The sequence below is a fragment of the Felis catus genome, chromosome A2, assembly GCF_018350175.1.
Source record: "Felis catus isolate Fca126 chromosome A2, F.catus_Fca126_mat1.0, whole genome shotgun sequence".
NCBI lineage: Eukaryota > Metazoa > Chordata > Mammalia > Carnivora > Felidae > Felis > Felis catus.
In genome coordinates, this window is record NC_058369.1 from 166,558,882 (window position 1) to 166,574,797 (window position 15,916).

General features: G+C 52.9%; 1 protein-coding gene across 5 annotated transcripts in view; it reads right to left on the reverse strand.

Annotated features, from left to right (window-relative positions):
* CNPY1 (canopy FGF signaling regulator 1) overlaps positions 1-15,916 on the reverse strand; it is a 40,669-nt gene that overhangs the window by 5,303 nt on the left and 19,450 nt on the right. For 3 of the 5 annotated variants that reach the window (XM_023250786.2, XM_006929538.4, XM_006929537.4), the window contains exons 2-3: positions 4,739-4,942; positions 2,885-2,981 (exon numbers count right to left, since the gene is read on the reverse strand). In XM_023250786.2, the coding sequence (XP_023106554.1) occupies positions 2,885-2,981; positions 4,739-4,942 (301 nt within the window). Of the gene's footprint in view, positions 1-179; positions 536-618; positions 709-2,884; positions 2,982-4,738; positions 4,943-15,916 lie in introns of those variants that run through there. The other 2 variants (XR_002740674.2, XM_023250788.2) reach the window with 2 other exon arrangements.

The following is a 15,916-nucleotide window of genomic DNA, read 5'->3' on the forward strand; positions in this document are numbered from 1 at the left end:
CATTCCCAACCCAGAGTGGTACACCCTCCACCATCCGTGGGACACAGCTACCCTTTTAATCATGACCTTCTATCTTATTCAGATTTTAAAGCATCGTTTGGACTTCAGGACGTTAATCTGACAATGTGGCCGGAGTAAGTGCCACAAAATATTCCACCAGGAAGATCGAATACACTCACTTCTCTTTTTTTTGCCTGGGGACAAACGACGACGGCGACAGATTGTCTATCGGGTAGTCCCATTGCTCCGTCTCACACCCCAAGAGCAGGATGTATTTGACGCCTTTTCTTTTATGCAGCGCAGAGCGGTGAAGAGGTATCCACAGACCCGTCTGCGATGCTCTCGTCTTTCACCGAGGTTTTCTTTATTCGTTCAAGGCAGGGTGCATACGTTCACGAAAACCTCACTGATGGGGCCTTTTTAAATCCAGACGGTCATCGCGAATGTAATATGCGTTTTCTCCATGGTCCCCCACGTACTGGTCTGCGCACGGGGAGTAAACTGGACAGTCCTGTTAGGGTCCAGCGTCCATGAACTAGATGGGAAGAAGGTTTCACAACGGACACACGTATCAGATCGCCACGGTGCACATGTGAAACGCCTTACAGTTTTATACGTCCATCAAAGCCCAATAAGGCTGAGGCTTTAAAATCCGTGAATGTGCTTTCATGTGCTCCTACGTAATTACTAAGAAGAAGGTGAAACGATCTACCCTCGAGAGAGAAAAGCAAAATTCATATATATACACATATAACACACACGTGTGCACGCAGGCACACGCACGTATAGGTGAAGTGTATACAAAGTGTAAAAAGGGGCCGCCCTTCCGATTAAACGTCTAGTTCTAGAACCATCTATTTAAAAAAAAACCGATCTCCCTAAAAGCAGAACGTACACACTCCAGCAGCCGTCAGTGCAGTGCCTTGGACACAGCACGCTCTGCCTTGGGGGACGGTCACCGGTGAATGCGGCCTCGCGGCCTCCAGCACACAAGACACACACACACACACACACACACACACACACACACACACACACACGGCCCTGTCTTTAAAACGTTTTAAATCACGGAGCTCAATCGTAGCAAAGTTTCGGACAACGGCGCGGGAGTTTTTCTACAACACGAGAGTGTCACCTTTTCCACGGGAATCCGAAAGCCTCCCAACCTGTGAAAACACATGCTTCTTTGTCGCCGTGGTCACCGAGGGCGAGCGTCCTCACTGACGCCTGGCTTTCGGTTTTCTGGCGATAATTTTTAAGTGTGAAAAAGGCGACCTCGTTACGTGGCGCTAACTTACTTCGACGGCGGGGGCTTTGGGCTGGGAGGGAGTCTAGCCTCTTTGTAAGGTGACCGTGTTCTCACTTTTTAATTTACGGATGGTTTACAACAGCCATGAGGATGCTTCACGGGGAAACACGACCCTGAAAAGGCTCGCTACGTTGTGGCCACGAGGCGGTGGCCCACCTTGTACTCTCAGCAGCTCGGAGGGGCCGACGCTTTACAGTGGAAATACTTTACCAGTTTTTAAACAACCAAATGCTATTAAGACTCCGTAAGCTAAGGTTTTCTTTCCTGCGTAAATCTTAGGGTTTTGCCTTACACTCACACTTTCTCGGGGCTAACGTTAATGCTCAGTTCCAGGGACCAGTATGCAGAAGCAATGAAAAGGCAGTCACTATTATTAAAATTAGGTCAAACTGCTGCATTTAGGAAGAGGGTCTCTCCCCAGAATCTTGTCATTATTTGGGGCCACCGCTGCCAGGAAGAGTTGGTGAAACTTTCTCAGGCCCTTCTGTGAGGTCCGAACAGGTGTTTAGAGAGCAAACTGGTGGCCCTTGCCATAGGTGATTGTGACAAGTCCAGACCCTCTGTGACAAAAAAATAGGAAAACAGGTATTTCCAATAGCGCGCATCCCATTTTTGCTCGTATCTTCAAGCACGTGCCCGTCTCTGAATCGTTCGCAAAACTTCGAAAATATCGAGACTACTTTCTTTGGAAAATCGTGGCTATGCACTTATTGATGGGAGGCTCACAAAAGCAACCTTTCGTGTCTGAGCTCAGTGAGACGGCTCTCCGGGCCCTGAGCAGTCCCGAGTGTCTCCTTCTACAGTACTCTTCAAACCCCCAACCAAACTGGGTCATCTTTATTATTAATTTTTTTCAAACTGGATTTTAAAAAGAAAACAACCCCATTATCTACTCAGAGGAAGAAAACTTCTTCCTGTTGATGTGGCTTTGTCACTTTCTCGTTTAATAACCTTTGATGACAGAAAAACATTTCTCCACAGATGGGCAGTAACTCTTATTTCAAGGACTGGGGCACTAAATTTGATACTGTGGAGGAAGGTACGTTATGCTTTATTAGAAACAAAAAAAATTTTTTTAAGATATCCCGGGAAAGAAACTTGAAAAAAAAAAATACCCAGCACCCCTCGCAAATCGGCAAAGAAAAAAAGCTTTTAAAATCTCGTACTAAATAAAGATCCCGCCTGCTATCAGTTTAGGTTCCAGGCGAGTCATAAAGAGATTCTCCTTCCTGGTCCAGGAGGGAGAGAGAACCAACCCCACCTCTCCGAGTTTGCAAACTGGAAAGAGAAAGTGCTTTGGACCCGCCGGTGCTGATGGGCCTGGGCCCCCTTTACCGTCTTTAGACTTGCTGGCAAACGCAGAAGAAAGCCAGCGCCCACGGAAGAGCCACCTAGCCCCGTGGTTTTGTTTATTTGTCTTCTCTCACATGGGGTCTTTCTGACTCAGTGCGGAGCCGGTGGTGGTGGTGGTGGTGGTGGCGGGGAGGCAGCGAGGGCGGTTTGAAAAAAAGATGCTGCCGCGCCGGGTGAGGGGGGTGGGCGAGCGGAAGACACATGTTACATCAGACACAGTACCTGCTTTCTCACTGCACAGCTTGTCAGCGAGGTCGTGTGCCTCCTGGGCGGTAAGTGAGAATATCTCGTCTTCATGCTCCTCTATAATAGCTTCGCACTGCGGAAACGTAATAACAACATATGTGGATAGATCCGCGCGCACGGGGCTCTCGTGAGAAGGACGCACCAACATTTTATTAGCTAAAACCAGAAAACCGTGTTACCAACCACCGTGGCCCGTTTTCATCAGCCCCTTGGCTTTCGGGACCTCACTGCCTCGGACGGAGCCTCGTCCCCAAACGTTAATTGCGTCACTTTCCTGGGACTTAACTAACCGATTAGTCGTGTTGAAAGACGAGGGTGAGGAGGAGAGCGGTTCTTTGTATCTGTGCCTCTTCGTTACCTTGGAATGCGAAGAAAAGGAAGAAAGGGGTCTCCTAGGTAGAGCTGGGGAGTCTTAGCTTTCTGGTTTTGTTTGGGTTTTCTAGACCCCTTCAAAGAACCCGGCTCCTGGAGACGCTTAAACCGGTTTCCCTCAGATTTAACATAACAATCCATTTTGTGGTTTTAAAACAGAGACTGAAGTGTGAAAACAATTAAGCTTTCTCAGCAATCAAAACAAACCTCGTCGGTTTCACTGTGGGTAACATGCTTGGCAGTGACTTGGCCAAGTTTCTTTTCAGACCATCTAGCGCGCTCCGTTGATAATTTCACTTCGCTTCTAGCCCCAAATCTCACTTTGCAGAGAAGAGGGAGCCCAAAGGCGCCCGGGGCATTAAGAAAATCTTAAATTCTAACTGAAGGACGCGTCTGTGCTCAAGACCCACAGGGTTACAGCTCCTGGAACCGTGAAGCTACAGGGGAGCAATCGCTCGAGACTTGGCAAAGCACAGTCCAAGTTCATTCAGCAAGACTTTAAAATTTTTCAATGGCATTTAAAAATATGCAAATTCCACCATAACGTGTTTATTTAAAACCTGTGAAATACAGGCCCACGTACTCATCGCAATTCCTGTTCCAGGGTACTTTTACCTTGGAGTTATTGCCTGTACTTTTTAATTAAAATGAAATCTTCAGAAGTCAGCTAAAGCCCCTGTTTCGGGGCGTCAGCATGCCTGACATTTCGGCCAGTGTGTGAACTTAATACATTTTTTAAACAGGCTTTGCCATCACTTGGTCTGATTCAACAGCGTTAAGTAAAGCGAAATATATTGGAATCTATCTTGCCAGGCACATTCTAGCAAGCCAGAGGCCGGCATTCACTTAAAATAAACACCACACCGGACGGGAGTTTGGCATTAGGCCAACTATCATACCTAAGCCTTTGTTTAACTTAGTTTGTGCTAAAATACTTGAATTAACCCGGGAAGGAAATTCTCTGTCTTCTGGGAAGCCTGAAGGGGGAGAAGGAAAAAAAAAAAAAAAAGATGTTTGTCACTCTTCCTCTATCATTTGGCTATAAATATTTGAAAACGACATTCATTCTAATTTGGATTTTAACCTAGGAGCCGCCACCCCTGATTCTTTCTTTGGGAACCTGGAAGAGACCTGCCTCCGCAAGGGGGGCCACTGAGACCCCTCTCTGAGCCCCACAGGGGCAGAGCAGGCGCGACCCTCGGCTTCAAGTCGCTGGGAGCTACAACAGCACTTTCTGCGAAACACCGCCTGTCTGCACAGCCCCGTGAGGTGTCTCAAAGGCAACTTCCCAAATGCATGGTCAACACTGACGCCGCCGCGGGGACCACAGAGCAGCCAGATAACCTTTTAATGTTCAAGGTCTGGAAACTCAACCACAACCCAAGCAAACGGCCAAAAAGAACACCCCAAATGGTGTTCCTGGCGCGTGGGATTCACCTGCGAAGAACGGGAGCTTACCGCGAATTTCAAAGGTCTGTAAGCATCAGAATAAAAATGGAATTTTTTAAATTCTTTGTATATTCTGTCTCCTTCCCTTGGAGCAAATCTCTTAAACTTCTTCTCCCGAGTCACGGAATCTTCTTCCAGCTGGTAGTGGTTCATCCGCTCGCACACTTGGTCCAACAGGTCTGTTAGGAAAACCTCCGAGTGGGCTAGGGGGGTCTGTGGAGACAAACGGGGCAGGAGACCTGCCTTAACGTTCACGCGGTCTTAGCAGATCGTGCGCCGGGCGCGTCCGGGGCCGCGCGCCACCCCCAGGAGCGCCGGGAGGCATGACCTTCCTCGCACAATGTGCTTGCGGTTGGGTTACTTACAGAACGTGGGAAGTTCGCTTACACTGTGCTTTTGGGAAGGGGCGGGTGTTTGAAAGTGGACGGGAAGGAAACCCCTAGGTTGGAACTGGAAAGTGCACTTACACAGGTAGTCCTTTTTCAAAGTCATTGCACATGCAGAATACGGCGCCGAGGCCAGAAAATGGCTGTGATTATTTACTAGCCGGAGAGAGGGAGGGAGGGGAGGGGGAGGGGCGGAGGGGGAGGGGGAGCACAAGAGGGGGACCGGGAGGGAGGCAGAGACCGCGGGCCAGCGCGCCGCGTCCTTCTGGACGGGTCGGGCCGAGCCGACAGTGGCGCCCGCGGGCGCCGGTGGGGGAGGGGGGACAGGGGCGCGCGGGACGGCCACGGGCGCGGGCTCGGGGAACAGCTGGCGCCCGTCTCCGCGCGCCCCTGTCCCTCCGGAATGCGGCGAGGATTCAGGGGACGCCCCCCCACCCCCACCCCGCCCCGGCCACCACCTCCGCCCCGCGCGGGGGTCAAAGAGCACCCCTCGCCCCTGGTAACCGACACAAAACCTCAGGGCCCGTCTAGACGGGTCAAGGTGCAGGATGCCGCGTCCCCGCGGCTCCTTCCGGAAGGGGGCGGGGACCCGCCAAGGGCGCCGCGGACGCGCCGCGCCCGGGCCTCCGCGGGCTTTCTCCCTCTCCACCCTCCGCTGATCAAAGTAGGAAGTTTGCGTGACAACCGTGGTGAAAGGGGCTGAATCGCAAATGAACTCGATTTCGGCGATGTTGATCTAGCCGGCCTCCATTGTCCCCTTTCAGGCGCAGTGTGAACCCTTCCGGTGCCGGCGACCGCGCGGCGGCGAGGCGCGCGCTCCGGGCGCACAAAGGGTCCCCGCGCCTCCCTCCCCCGGGCCGGCGTCCCCGCCGCCCCCGGGGTCCGCGAGCAGTGCGCGCGGTGGGACACAGGCCTGCAGGAGCCGGGGCAGCAAGAGAGCCGAAGACGACCGCCGCCGTTGGGCGCCCAGCTGCCCCCGCCGTGTACGCGGTAACGGGGTCCCCGCCTCTCCCCCCAAAACCCGGTTCCAGGCGCATTCTCTCCAGGCCCGGGCGCTCCCTTTTGCAACGAAACCGTTTACTCAACTGGATTAAACCACAACGCTTATCCATTCACTGAAATAGCCAGTTTTTAAAAACTCGCGAGTGTGGTTTGTTGTTGTTGTTTTCGGGTCTCCAGTGAAATGACCCTAAAGTCAGTGGCTTGAAGTGCATTCCAAATACAAGCTGCATTTCACTTACACTTTTAAGTACGCCAATCAAGCCCTGTAAGTTGTAAAAACAAAACAAAACAAAAAGCACAGCAATGCGTGGGTTAAGGAACAAACCGAAAATCCGTTTTATTAACCACAGGCGCTGAGGATTAAATCTGTATTGGGTCTGCACGTTATAAAACACAGAGGTAAATTCTTAATTACAGTTAATCAAGCAGATCATTAGCTGCATGATTATGGGGTGGGTTTTTTTGCCTGCCACGCGTGTGGTTTAAGTGTATTTCCTTATCTGATACGTTTGAGATCCCTTCGTGGTACTTTCTGGATGTTAGCAAAGCAGGTTTTCACTTTACAGCGATGAGTGCACGCTTTCACTTAAAAAAGCTAAGTGAAACCCGGAAAGGCACTCTCTGTCCCCTCCGGCCCCCACCTTCCCCAGCGGAAAAGTAAACAGGGTGGGGGTGGTCGTCACCGGAGGGCAGGGGTTCGAGTCTGAGAGAGTTTGGGGGAACACTCAGCACCGCCTTGACGGATCCCAGTACTTTCCGCTGACTGGGGACGCTCTCGAAAATGTTTTTTAAATCTGACCGCACCCACCCAGCCGTGCGCAGAAGCTGCCCACCGTCTCGCGTGAGCAGATCAGACGCTAGCGGCCGAAAGGCCTCCTCAACTTACTTTGGAGGGGTTTTTGATTTGTTTCCCGGGGCTGGCACTATTTTAGAACAGTCCCCACTTTACAACTTTCCCCCAAACCGGATTTTTTTTTTCCAGTTTTCAAAGTGTCATGCTATACGTTTGAATATACTAGTATGGTACTGTTTTAACACACATATGTTATATCAAGAGATCAACACGTGAATTTTGTTGATTTTATGAGTCTGAAGGCAAACGGGTGTGTGTGTGTGTGTGTGTGTGTGTGTGTGTGTGTGTTTTCCCGTCATTAGCTGGCCCTTTTGAGTAAACATTCTTTAATAGGAGGAAGTGTTTGCCTGCAGATAGCTCAGAAAATGCTTCCTCACAATCTCCGCTAAAAACAGGTAAAGGAAAAACACCCAACGTGAACTTACTAGATCTGTTTTCAGAAGACTAAGAGAAAAAAAGGATTTTAAAATCTCAATCAAAGCATCCGGCTTTGTGAGAAAATGCTAAAGATGTCTAAGCATCGCCGCTCTTGGCACATTGACGCCGCCGCACACGATTGGAGTTTAAAATGATTCCACTTAGCTGAACTGCCTTCAGTAAATTTAAAGACTGTTCACAGAATAATTGGGCCTTTTTCTCCCCTCAGAGTGTTTTGATTATAAGAGTGCAATAAGTATTGAGACGAGTGGAATAAAACAAAGTCTTTCTTTCTATACTATGAAGATTTTGAATAGTACTTGTCAATAAAGCAATTCCTATTGTAATCTTAGGGGAGGGTGGCCTCCACCCCGGAAGGACTGTCTCAGAGATAGTAACCTCATTACAATATGAATGAAAAAGGCCGCCAGCATTGTATCGGGAGAAAACCGATTCGCGGGCACCCGGTTTTCTTATCAGCCGTTACTTTTGCACAGGCACTCACTTGGGATACGTTATACATATAAAAGCGATCCGTTATAACTTCATCGCTATCTCAGAGCGCGCTGGTCAAAGTAAATCCTAACTTTTGCTCTTCTGAAACCTACCTGCCACTCTGAATCCTGCTACGTAGAAAGAGTGTCGACTTTTCTTTTTTCCCCTCAAGGCTTATTCTGACCATGTGCTTATTCTGTGAGCAATGAAACGGGGGGGGGGGGGGGGGAGGGCGGGGGGAAGTACCCATATCCCAACGTGAAAGTGGGGGAAAAAAGTCTCTGGAAGTTTTGGCTCTGGAAGGCCGGAGTGTGGGGTTCATTCCAGACCCCGTGAGCCACATTCCTAACGGTTCCAGGGCGCCTCCGTGCGCGTTCATTACTGTGTCTCTGTTAATCTTGTAGCAAATTTCTTGCTTGATAGCTATCACAATTAGGCAGGAACACAATTATGTTACGACGCACGATTGGACGCGGAAATGCCCTTGTGCTCTGTCTCTGGTTTTCATAACAGTCTGGCAATCTCAAATAAATCTCACTTATCTTTATCGTTATCTTGAGTGTTCCTCAGATAGGAACCCAGGACTTAACCTGCTTAGCGACTGATAATTGATTTCACATTGTTGCAAAGATTCCCCTTCCGGAGGTTTAGTTAATGTCGAGATTTTAATTGCACTCTGGCAAATATTGCATCTGGCTTAATCACTAACTTTCCATCCATAAAAATATTGAAATCGCTTCTGATATTAGTTAAAAGTCAATATTTAGAAGTGAAAACTCAAGCCTCCTTTGCTCTAGGCGACAACAGGGTAAGCATACATTCGGAAACTTGTAAGATGATGAGATATATAATTAGCTTTTATGTTAATTGACTGTTATGAGTTTGTTGTAGGACAATTCTTCATATAATATGCAGATAGCATTGGCTGTTTAGTTTTATTAGACAATATAATTAGAAAGCTAAAGGAGCTCATTTCGATGAGGAATAATAGAAGCTGATAAATTTCCCAGTGTTCTGTGTATCAGAAGTGAATTCCATCTGGATTTAATCAATAACAGAGATTTCAAGTAGCCTTTGTTTAGAGAACTGAAGCCAGCCCACAGATAACAGAACTAATATAGTTTTTCCAGTTACCATCAATTCAGTGTTAAAACAGGTGAATTTCTACAATCAATAAAACCTTGGGGACAAAACTACAAAGATTTCGGCACAGTTTATCACAAAGACACAGGAAATTTACGTAAATAACATCACGATTTTACCTTCCGCAACTTGAATAAGGAAAAGAGTCTTTCCTATTCTTACTTATGGACATATTGTGTTATATCAAGTATATGTTCAGGTTGGGAGGAAAACAGAAAGAATGAAATAAGAACATTTTGGTTTGGGGGTAAATTTTCCTATAATTCAAAACTGCTCGAGTTTCGATCACATTTTTTTTTTTTTTTTAATTCTGGAGCCTTTTTCCAGCTTACCAGGGATAAAACAGAATCCGAGAAAAATTGCGTAATGCACCATCATTGATGAACTCCAAATGGGGTCATCAAACACAATTTGACCTTTTCCGGAAGTTTAAAAAAGCTCTGCTCTCACTGGCAAGTGCAAAATTGGCCCTGCCACTTGGTTTCCTACCCTAAAAAAGTCTTCCACCAAAAACTTTAATTTTCAAGCATTTTAGGTAAAGTGAAAACAAAATGCACTTCTCCGTATGAAAATGTCGCAACTTTTCAATCTTTTAAACAAATCAGCCCTTCCCACAGTGGAGCCGTGCCCTCCACCGGCGTGCCCCGGAAGGATTTTGCAGATTAAAAAACAAAACAAAACAAAAAAAGTGAATGGAAGAGTGCATGAAAGGAGACGGGAGCACCGTGAGTAAGATGCGAGTCTGTCCATTCATGCCACGAATCCCGGTCCGTCTCCGTGCCGGGTCATTCTTGAGGCTTGGAGGGGGCCTCCTCTGTGGTTCTGAATGAAAACGAAGGTACTTGGGGGAGCCTGTGTGCCCGGGAGAGGCCCAGCGATCGCTAGCGAACTGTGATGTGACTCCTGGTCTGTCGGCCGAGCTGAAGGTCACATAAATGCAGAATCGGTGCTCCTGGTTCCCAGTTTTCCGCCCTCCCCCCAAGTCTGCATCCCTCACTACCTTGTCACGGAAAACAGGAAGGGATCGAGCGGTTGTGTTTCTGGGCACCGTCACGCAAGGGAAAAGGTGAGACCCCACGTTTGTGGGATGTAGGGCGGCATTTCCCAGCTTTGTGGGCAAACGGTAGCAGTTCCTTAGAAAGCGTTGGCGGGCTCAGGGGAGGAGGGACGGAGAAATGGGACCACGGGAACCTGAGTTGTTCCGTGTCCACAGATGTGGACACGCCCACGCACACACAGTGGTTTCCACGGACCAGAAAGACAGCGCTGTTTTTCTTTAAAACCATTTTTTTTTCTTTTTTCTCCGTTTTTATTTATTTTTGGGACGGAGAGAGACAGAGCATGAACGGGGGAGGGGCAGGGAGAGAGGGAGACACAGAATCGGAAACAGGCTCCAGGCTCTGAGCCATCAGCCCAGAGCCTGACGCGGGGCCCGAACTCACGGACCGCGAGATCGTGACCTGGCTGAAGTCGGACGCTTAACCGACTGCGCCACCCAGGCGCCCCTCTTTAAAACCATTTTTAATAGGAAAAGTAACATAGTCATTTGATTGGGGAAAAAAAAAACATTCAAAAGGAACAAAAGGGCAAAGTAAAAAGTGAGGCTGATACCCGGGACCCTACGGCCCAGCTCTCTCCCGGGGCCAGGAACCTTCCCCCTGCACATCCATGTGAATGTGTGTCTGCACGTGTGTGTGTCTGTGTGTGTCACGAGCATTTGTGAGCACCCCCGTCCCCTTGGTACCCAGGCTAGGGCACAGCGCTGGGCCTTGGTGACCCCATCCCCCCGCTCCTGGACTTGAGGGCACTGGAGTTTGGAGAGCTCGCAGCCAACCCCCTTCTCGTCAGGGGAAGGGGCAGGCACAGAGTGGGGGGACGGAGCCGGGGTCAGAACCCAGCCCCGGGACGTGGTCGGCCAGGCCTCAGGGAAGCCTGTTCCCTAACCACCTTTAGCCGAAGCCACACGCCATGTCCTCCCCAGGTGACCAGGTAGGGGCACTCTTTGGGGCTGAGTTGTGTCCCCTAAATTCCTACATTGAAGCCCCGACCCTCAGGACCTCACAACGTGGCCTTATTTGGAGACAGGACCTTCACCGAAGTCGTTAAGGTAGAATGAGGTCACCAGGGTGGCCCCGATCCAGTGTGACCGGTGTCCCTATAAGAAGAAGAGGTCAGGACACAGACACACAGAGGGACGGCCACGTGAGGACACAAGACAGCCGTCCACACGATGGGGGGAGAGGCCTCGGGAGGAACCGGCCCTGCCCGCACCTCGGTCTTGGACTTCCAGCCTCTAGAACTGTGAGACGCTACCCCGCCCCCCACCATCTTCCGTACCTTGTGGTGGCGGCCTGACCCGCAAATACAGTCACAGACCATGAGGTCCCCACCCTGAAGTCCTGCTACAACAGCCCAAGCCCATCAAACCGAAGATCTGCAGAGAGCTCCACGGGCTGACTACCACAAGGAGGCCCTGGCTCTGAACAGCACGAGGTGCGCGCCCAGCGACCCCATCCCCCTCTGTCACGTCGCCGCGCTGAGTGGGCGGGGCCCCCGCACATCTCCCCTGCGTGGCCCGGCCAGCCGCTGGCTTCTCCATTCTTCCAGGGTCCTGGCCTGTAAGGCTGGGACGAAAAGAACACCCCGGCGGTGTCTCTGATCAGGTCAAGCGACTGGAGTGACATCCTCCCAGAGCCCAACAAATAAACGTAAAGAACCGTGATTACTCTCCCTTCGACGGGTGCCGTTTGAGTCCGTCGACGTCTTGAGCGGGACGCCAACTTCAGGAGCGGAGACTGATTTCTGTGCTCTCCTTACTGCTGGGCTGGAGGGAGGGGGCCGAGTCCTTTAGGTGCGGAGGACGGGTGGGTGACCTCCCCGGCGGTGCGGACCTCTGCGAAGCTGTCCTTGCCGCTTCCCCTCCTGTCCGCTCAGAATGTGAGGGCCGCCAGGATGGGCACCTAGACCCTTGGCGCTCAAGGCGCGGTCCAGCAGCACTGGTGTCCGGGGGCCCTGGTCCCACCCGGACCTGCTGGGTCCCGCTCTGCCCGGGAAGGGCGTCTAGACCCTTGGCACTCAAGGCGTGGTCCTGGACCAGCAGCACAGGGAAGTCGAGGCCTCGCGGCTCAGAGTCCTGAGCACGGTGCCTGCGGTGGAGACAAGCGTGTAGAGAGCTGCCCGAGCTGGCGTCAGAGAAGCCGGGCTTTTATTCACCGCTGCCGCGCTCCCCCTGGAGACGGGAGGGAGGGCCCCGCGGTCAGCGGTCTGGCTACAAGGCGTGTCTTCAGAAACGCGGTGTGGGACGGCCTGAAAAAGGTGCCTCTGTCCTCAGACCCAAACCGCACGCGGACAGCACCTCCGGGAGAGCCAAATGCGCCCGTTCTCCCGGCCAGGGTTGAATGTGATGAGGCACCGTCTTGCGGATTCGAAAACACGCTTCCAGACCCGAGCTCTTTCGCCAAGAAACCGAGAGTGGCAAAAGGCGATGAAGGGTAGCGGCCGATCCTTGGCGCCTGTCGTCCCGGCAGGACCTTTCATTATGTCACGGGGCTGAACGTTCTCCGGAACATCGCAGAGCTCGTTCTCTGGGCTCACGCGGCATGCTCTTTCACGCATTTCCAATCTTCCCTCTGTTCTCCAGACCCACCCGAGGCGGGTGAGCCGTGTGCCAAGACGGGCTCTGCTCCCGGGGGCTGGGAGCCGGAACGCACGACCTCCCGCGGGCCCGGGGCGCGGGAGGAAGGGCGGCGGCAGGACAGAAGGCGCCGTTTTCTCTGGCGCCCCCAGTGCGAGTCATCCGATGCCAGCGGCTTGGAAACACTGAGGGTGCTGCTTCCCCCCCCCCCCACCGGACGCAGAAAGTTCACTCTCGTGTCCCCGCTCGGGGACGGCAGAGGCAGAGCGTCCCGTGAGACCTTCCGGCCCGTCTCACGGCCCCTTGACCTCGGGACGCTGAGGGAACCACCAGCACTTGAAACATTACGGGTAACTCCTCCGCTCTGTGCTTCTGGATCCTTTTCTCAGGACGGGGTCCCAGACGTCGGGTAACGACGTCATCCTTGATACGCGTTTCCACGTGTTTCCGTCTCAACCCGGCCGCGTGTGGTCAGCACACTGAACCCAGCCGGGCTAATCGCAGAAAGACGTCTCTAGAAATAAACTCTGAGCCAACTCGCTGGACTTCTCTGATGGCTTCCCTGAGGAGAGACGGCGCCACAGGCTGCCCGCGTCCTGAGGGTCCTCCGGTCTCCCCTCTTCAGTCCAGCTTGGGAGCAGATGGCGGGGGACCCAGAGCTCAGATCCCTCCCCCCGCGGCAGGAGGCACGGACCCACGCTGGAGGCGGCCCTCAGAGCCGCAGCGACCGCCAGCTTCCGCACGACTTCTCGCGGCCACGGTGGCCTCTGCTTTCTGACGTCCATAGACAGGAGACTCTTTTGCTCCGTTGCAACTGAATTGGTTTTTCACTTCTTAAAAATTACTAGTCCCAAGAGATAATGTGACATCTGTGCCTTCCTGAGTCTCCTGGATTGGGGTAAATATTATCTTTCTGCTAGTTAGTACTCGGACCGGAGAAGAAGGTTATGCTTCTGTTTTTTTAAACAAGCATGAGATTAAAAAAATTTTTTTTTCTTTCATGTTTATTTATACTTGAGAGAGAGACAGAATGCGAGCGGAGGTGGGGGGGGGGTGCAGAGAGAGAGGGAGACACAGAATCCGAAGCAGGCTCCGGGCTCTGTCAGCACAGAGCCCAATGCAGGGCTCGAACCGACGAACTGTGAGATCATGACCCGAGCCGAAGTCGGACGCCCAACCGCCTGAGCCACCCAGGCGCCCCGAAAGGTTCTGTTTCTAAATTGAGGCTATGAAATACTCCCCCTGGAGCTCCTGGAGAGAAGAAAGCGTGGTCGGCCATTCTTCCGGCCCCGGGGCCCCTGGCTGCGGGCGCACCAGCCTCCCAGGGGGGGTGCCAGCTGGGCCTCCGACTGCAGAGGCCACGGGCATTTGCTGAGCCCTGGGCACTGAGCGCTGTGCTGCGGGCTGATGGCAAGGAGAGTGAGCGTGTCTCCGAACGGGCGAGGTGCCTCGCCTGCAGGAGCCCCGGGAGAGGCTGGGCCGAGAGACACCTGCCCGAGAGAGAGTCTAGGGCAAGTCACATACCTCCGCGGTGAAAGTGAGTCACTCGGCCGCTGTTTGTTGAACGTCTACCTCATGCCGGGTTGTGCCAGACACGAGGAGGCCGCGGCGAACAAAATCAAGGTGGTCCTCGTCGTCCGGTGCCGGCGGCCTGGGCCCCCGCCTGGGGTCACACGGGGGCCGTATCGGCCTTGGGAGGAGCCCTCCCTTGGAGCCGGGGACCCCAGGCCGCCGTCTGTTTGTGCACAGCCTGGGAGCCAAGACCGGTTCTTGCATTTATAAGTGGCAAAAAATCAAATCAAATAAAAATCCAAAGAATAGCATTTTGTGACGTGTGAAAATGATAGGAAATTCAAATTCCAGCGTCCACAATAAAGCTTCCTGGGACGCAGCCACACCCGTCCGTACACATCTCGCCCGTGGCTGCCGTCCGGCCCCAGTGGCGGGGTGAGTCGTGGCCACGGGGCCCCACAGATCCTCAAGTACTCGCTGTCTGGCTCTTTCCAGAAGCCACTTGCCCAGCCCTGCTCTGCGGCCCCGCCCCTCTGCGCAGGTGGCGTTGTTCCTGCTGTTCCCTGGCCCCCTGCCTGCAGGGCATGGTCCTGTCCCCACTGCCCTGCCTGTGTCCCTCCTCCCTTCTCTGTCAACAGCCTTCCTCTCCTGCCCGATGCAGCAATAGTTCTTCTAAACAGGCTTCAGACACACGTGTGTGCACTCACACACATGTGCATACTCCCGGGTGCACACGGGTGCTCACACACACACACACACACGTGTACTCACACACATGCATGTACTCGCGCTGCACACGTGTGCTCACACACATGCACACACTCACACGTGCACACATGTGCTCACACACGCATTACTCACACGTGCACACATGCATACACATGTATACTCACATGCACACGCGTGTGCTCATGCACACGCACACACGTGTGCTCACACACGTGTGGCCGTGCTGCACACGTGCAATCACATAACACACACGTGTGCTCACACACATGTACTCGCGTGTGCACACGTGTGCACACATGCATACACTGTACTCACACGCACACACGTGTGTACTCACACGCACACATGCATGCGCTCATGTGCGCACACGTGTGCTCACACACACATACACACACACACACACACAGTGAGCAAGCTGCATCGCCCCGAATGGAGAGGAAAGCCATTTTTATCCAGGGCATGATGACAATGCCAGAGCAAACCCCTCCCCCCCCCCCCCAGCACGCTCGGTCCCCGCTCGTGTTCCCCCGGGGCGGCGGCCCCGTGCCACTGAGCGGAGCCAACGCAGCGCGTGAGGGAGGGCCCTGGCCCGAGATCACAAACTGGTCTCTTCGCTGAAGCCAGAAGACGAGCAGGTCTATCTGACGCTAAAGTCCTTCTCCGAGTGTCGGGGGCCAGAGGGAGTGGCGGCTTCCCAGCCCTCACGGAATGTTCCGGGTTCTCTGCCGTCCTCCCGAGAGCTGTGCGCGTGTGTCTCTACCGCCGGGCGCGCCCCCCCGCGCAGCGCGTCTGGCTCCTGTAGCGTCAAGCACGTGCCCCCCAGGTCGCCGTTTCCAGGAGAGTTAGTGTCACAGACTCCGTCTCCCGTCCTGGCGATCTTTCTCGAAGGCAGCCGGGGCCTCGCTTTCCCTCCGACGGCTCCCTGGAAAGAACGTTCGAAACCCGCCAGACTCCAAGCTGCCGCGCAGGAAACCCGGCCTTCGTGCACGCGGGCTGCGCGGCGCCCACCTGGGTCC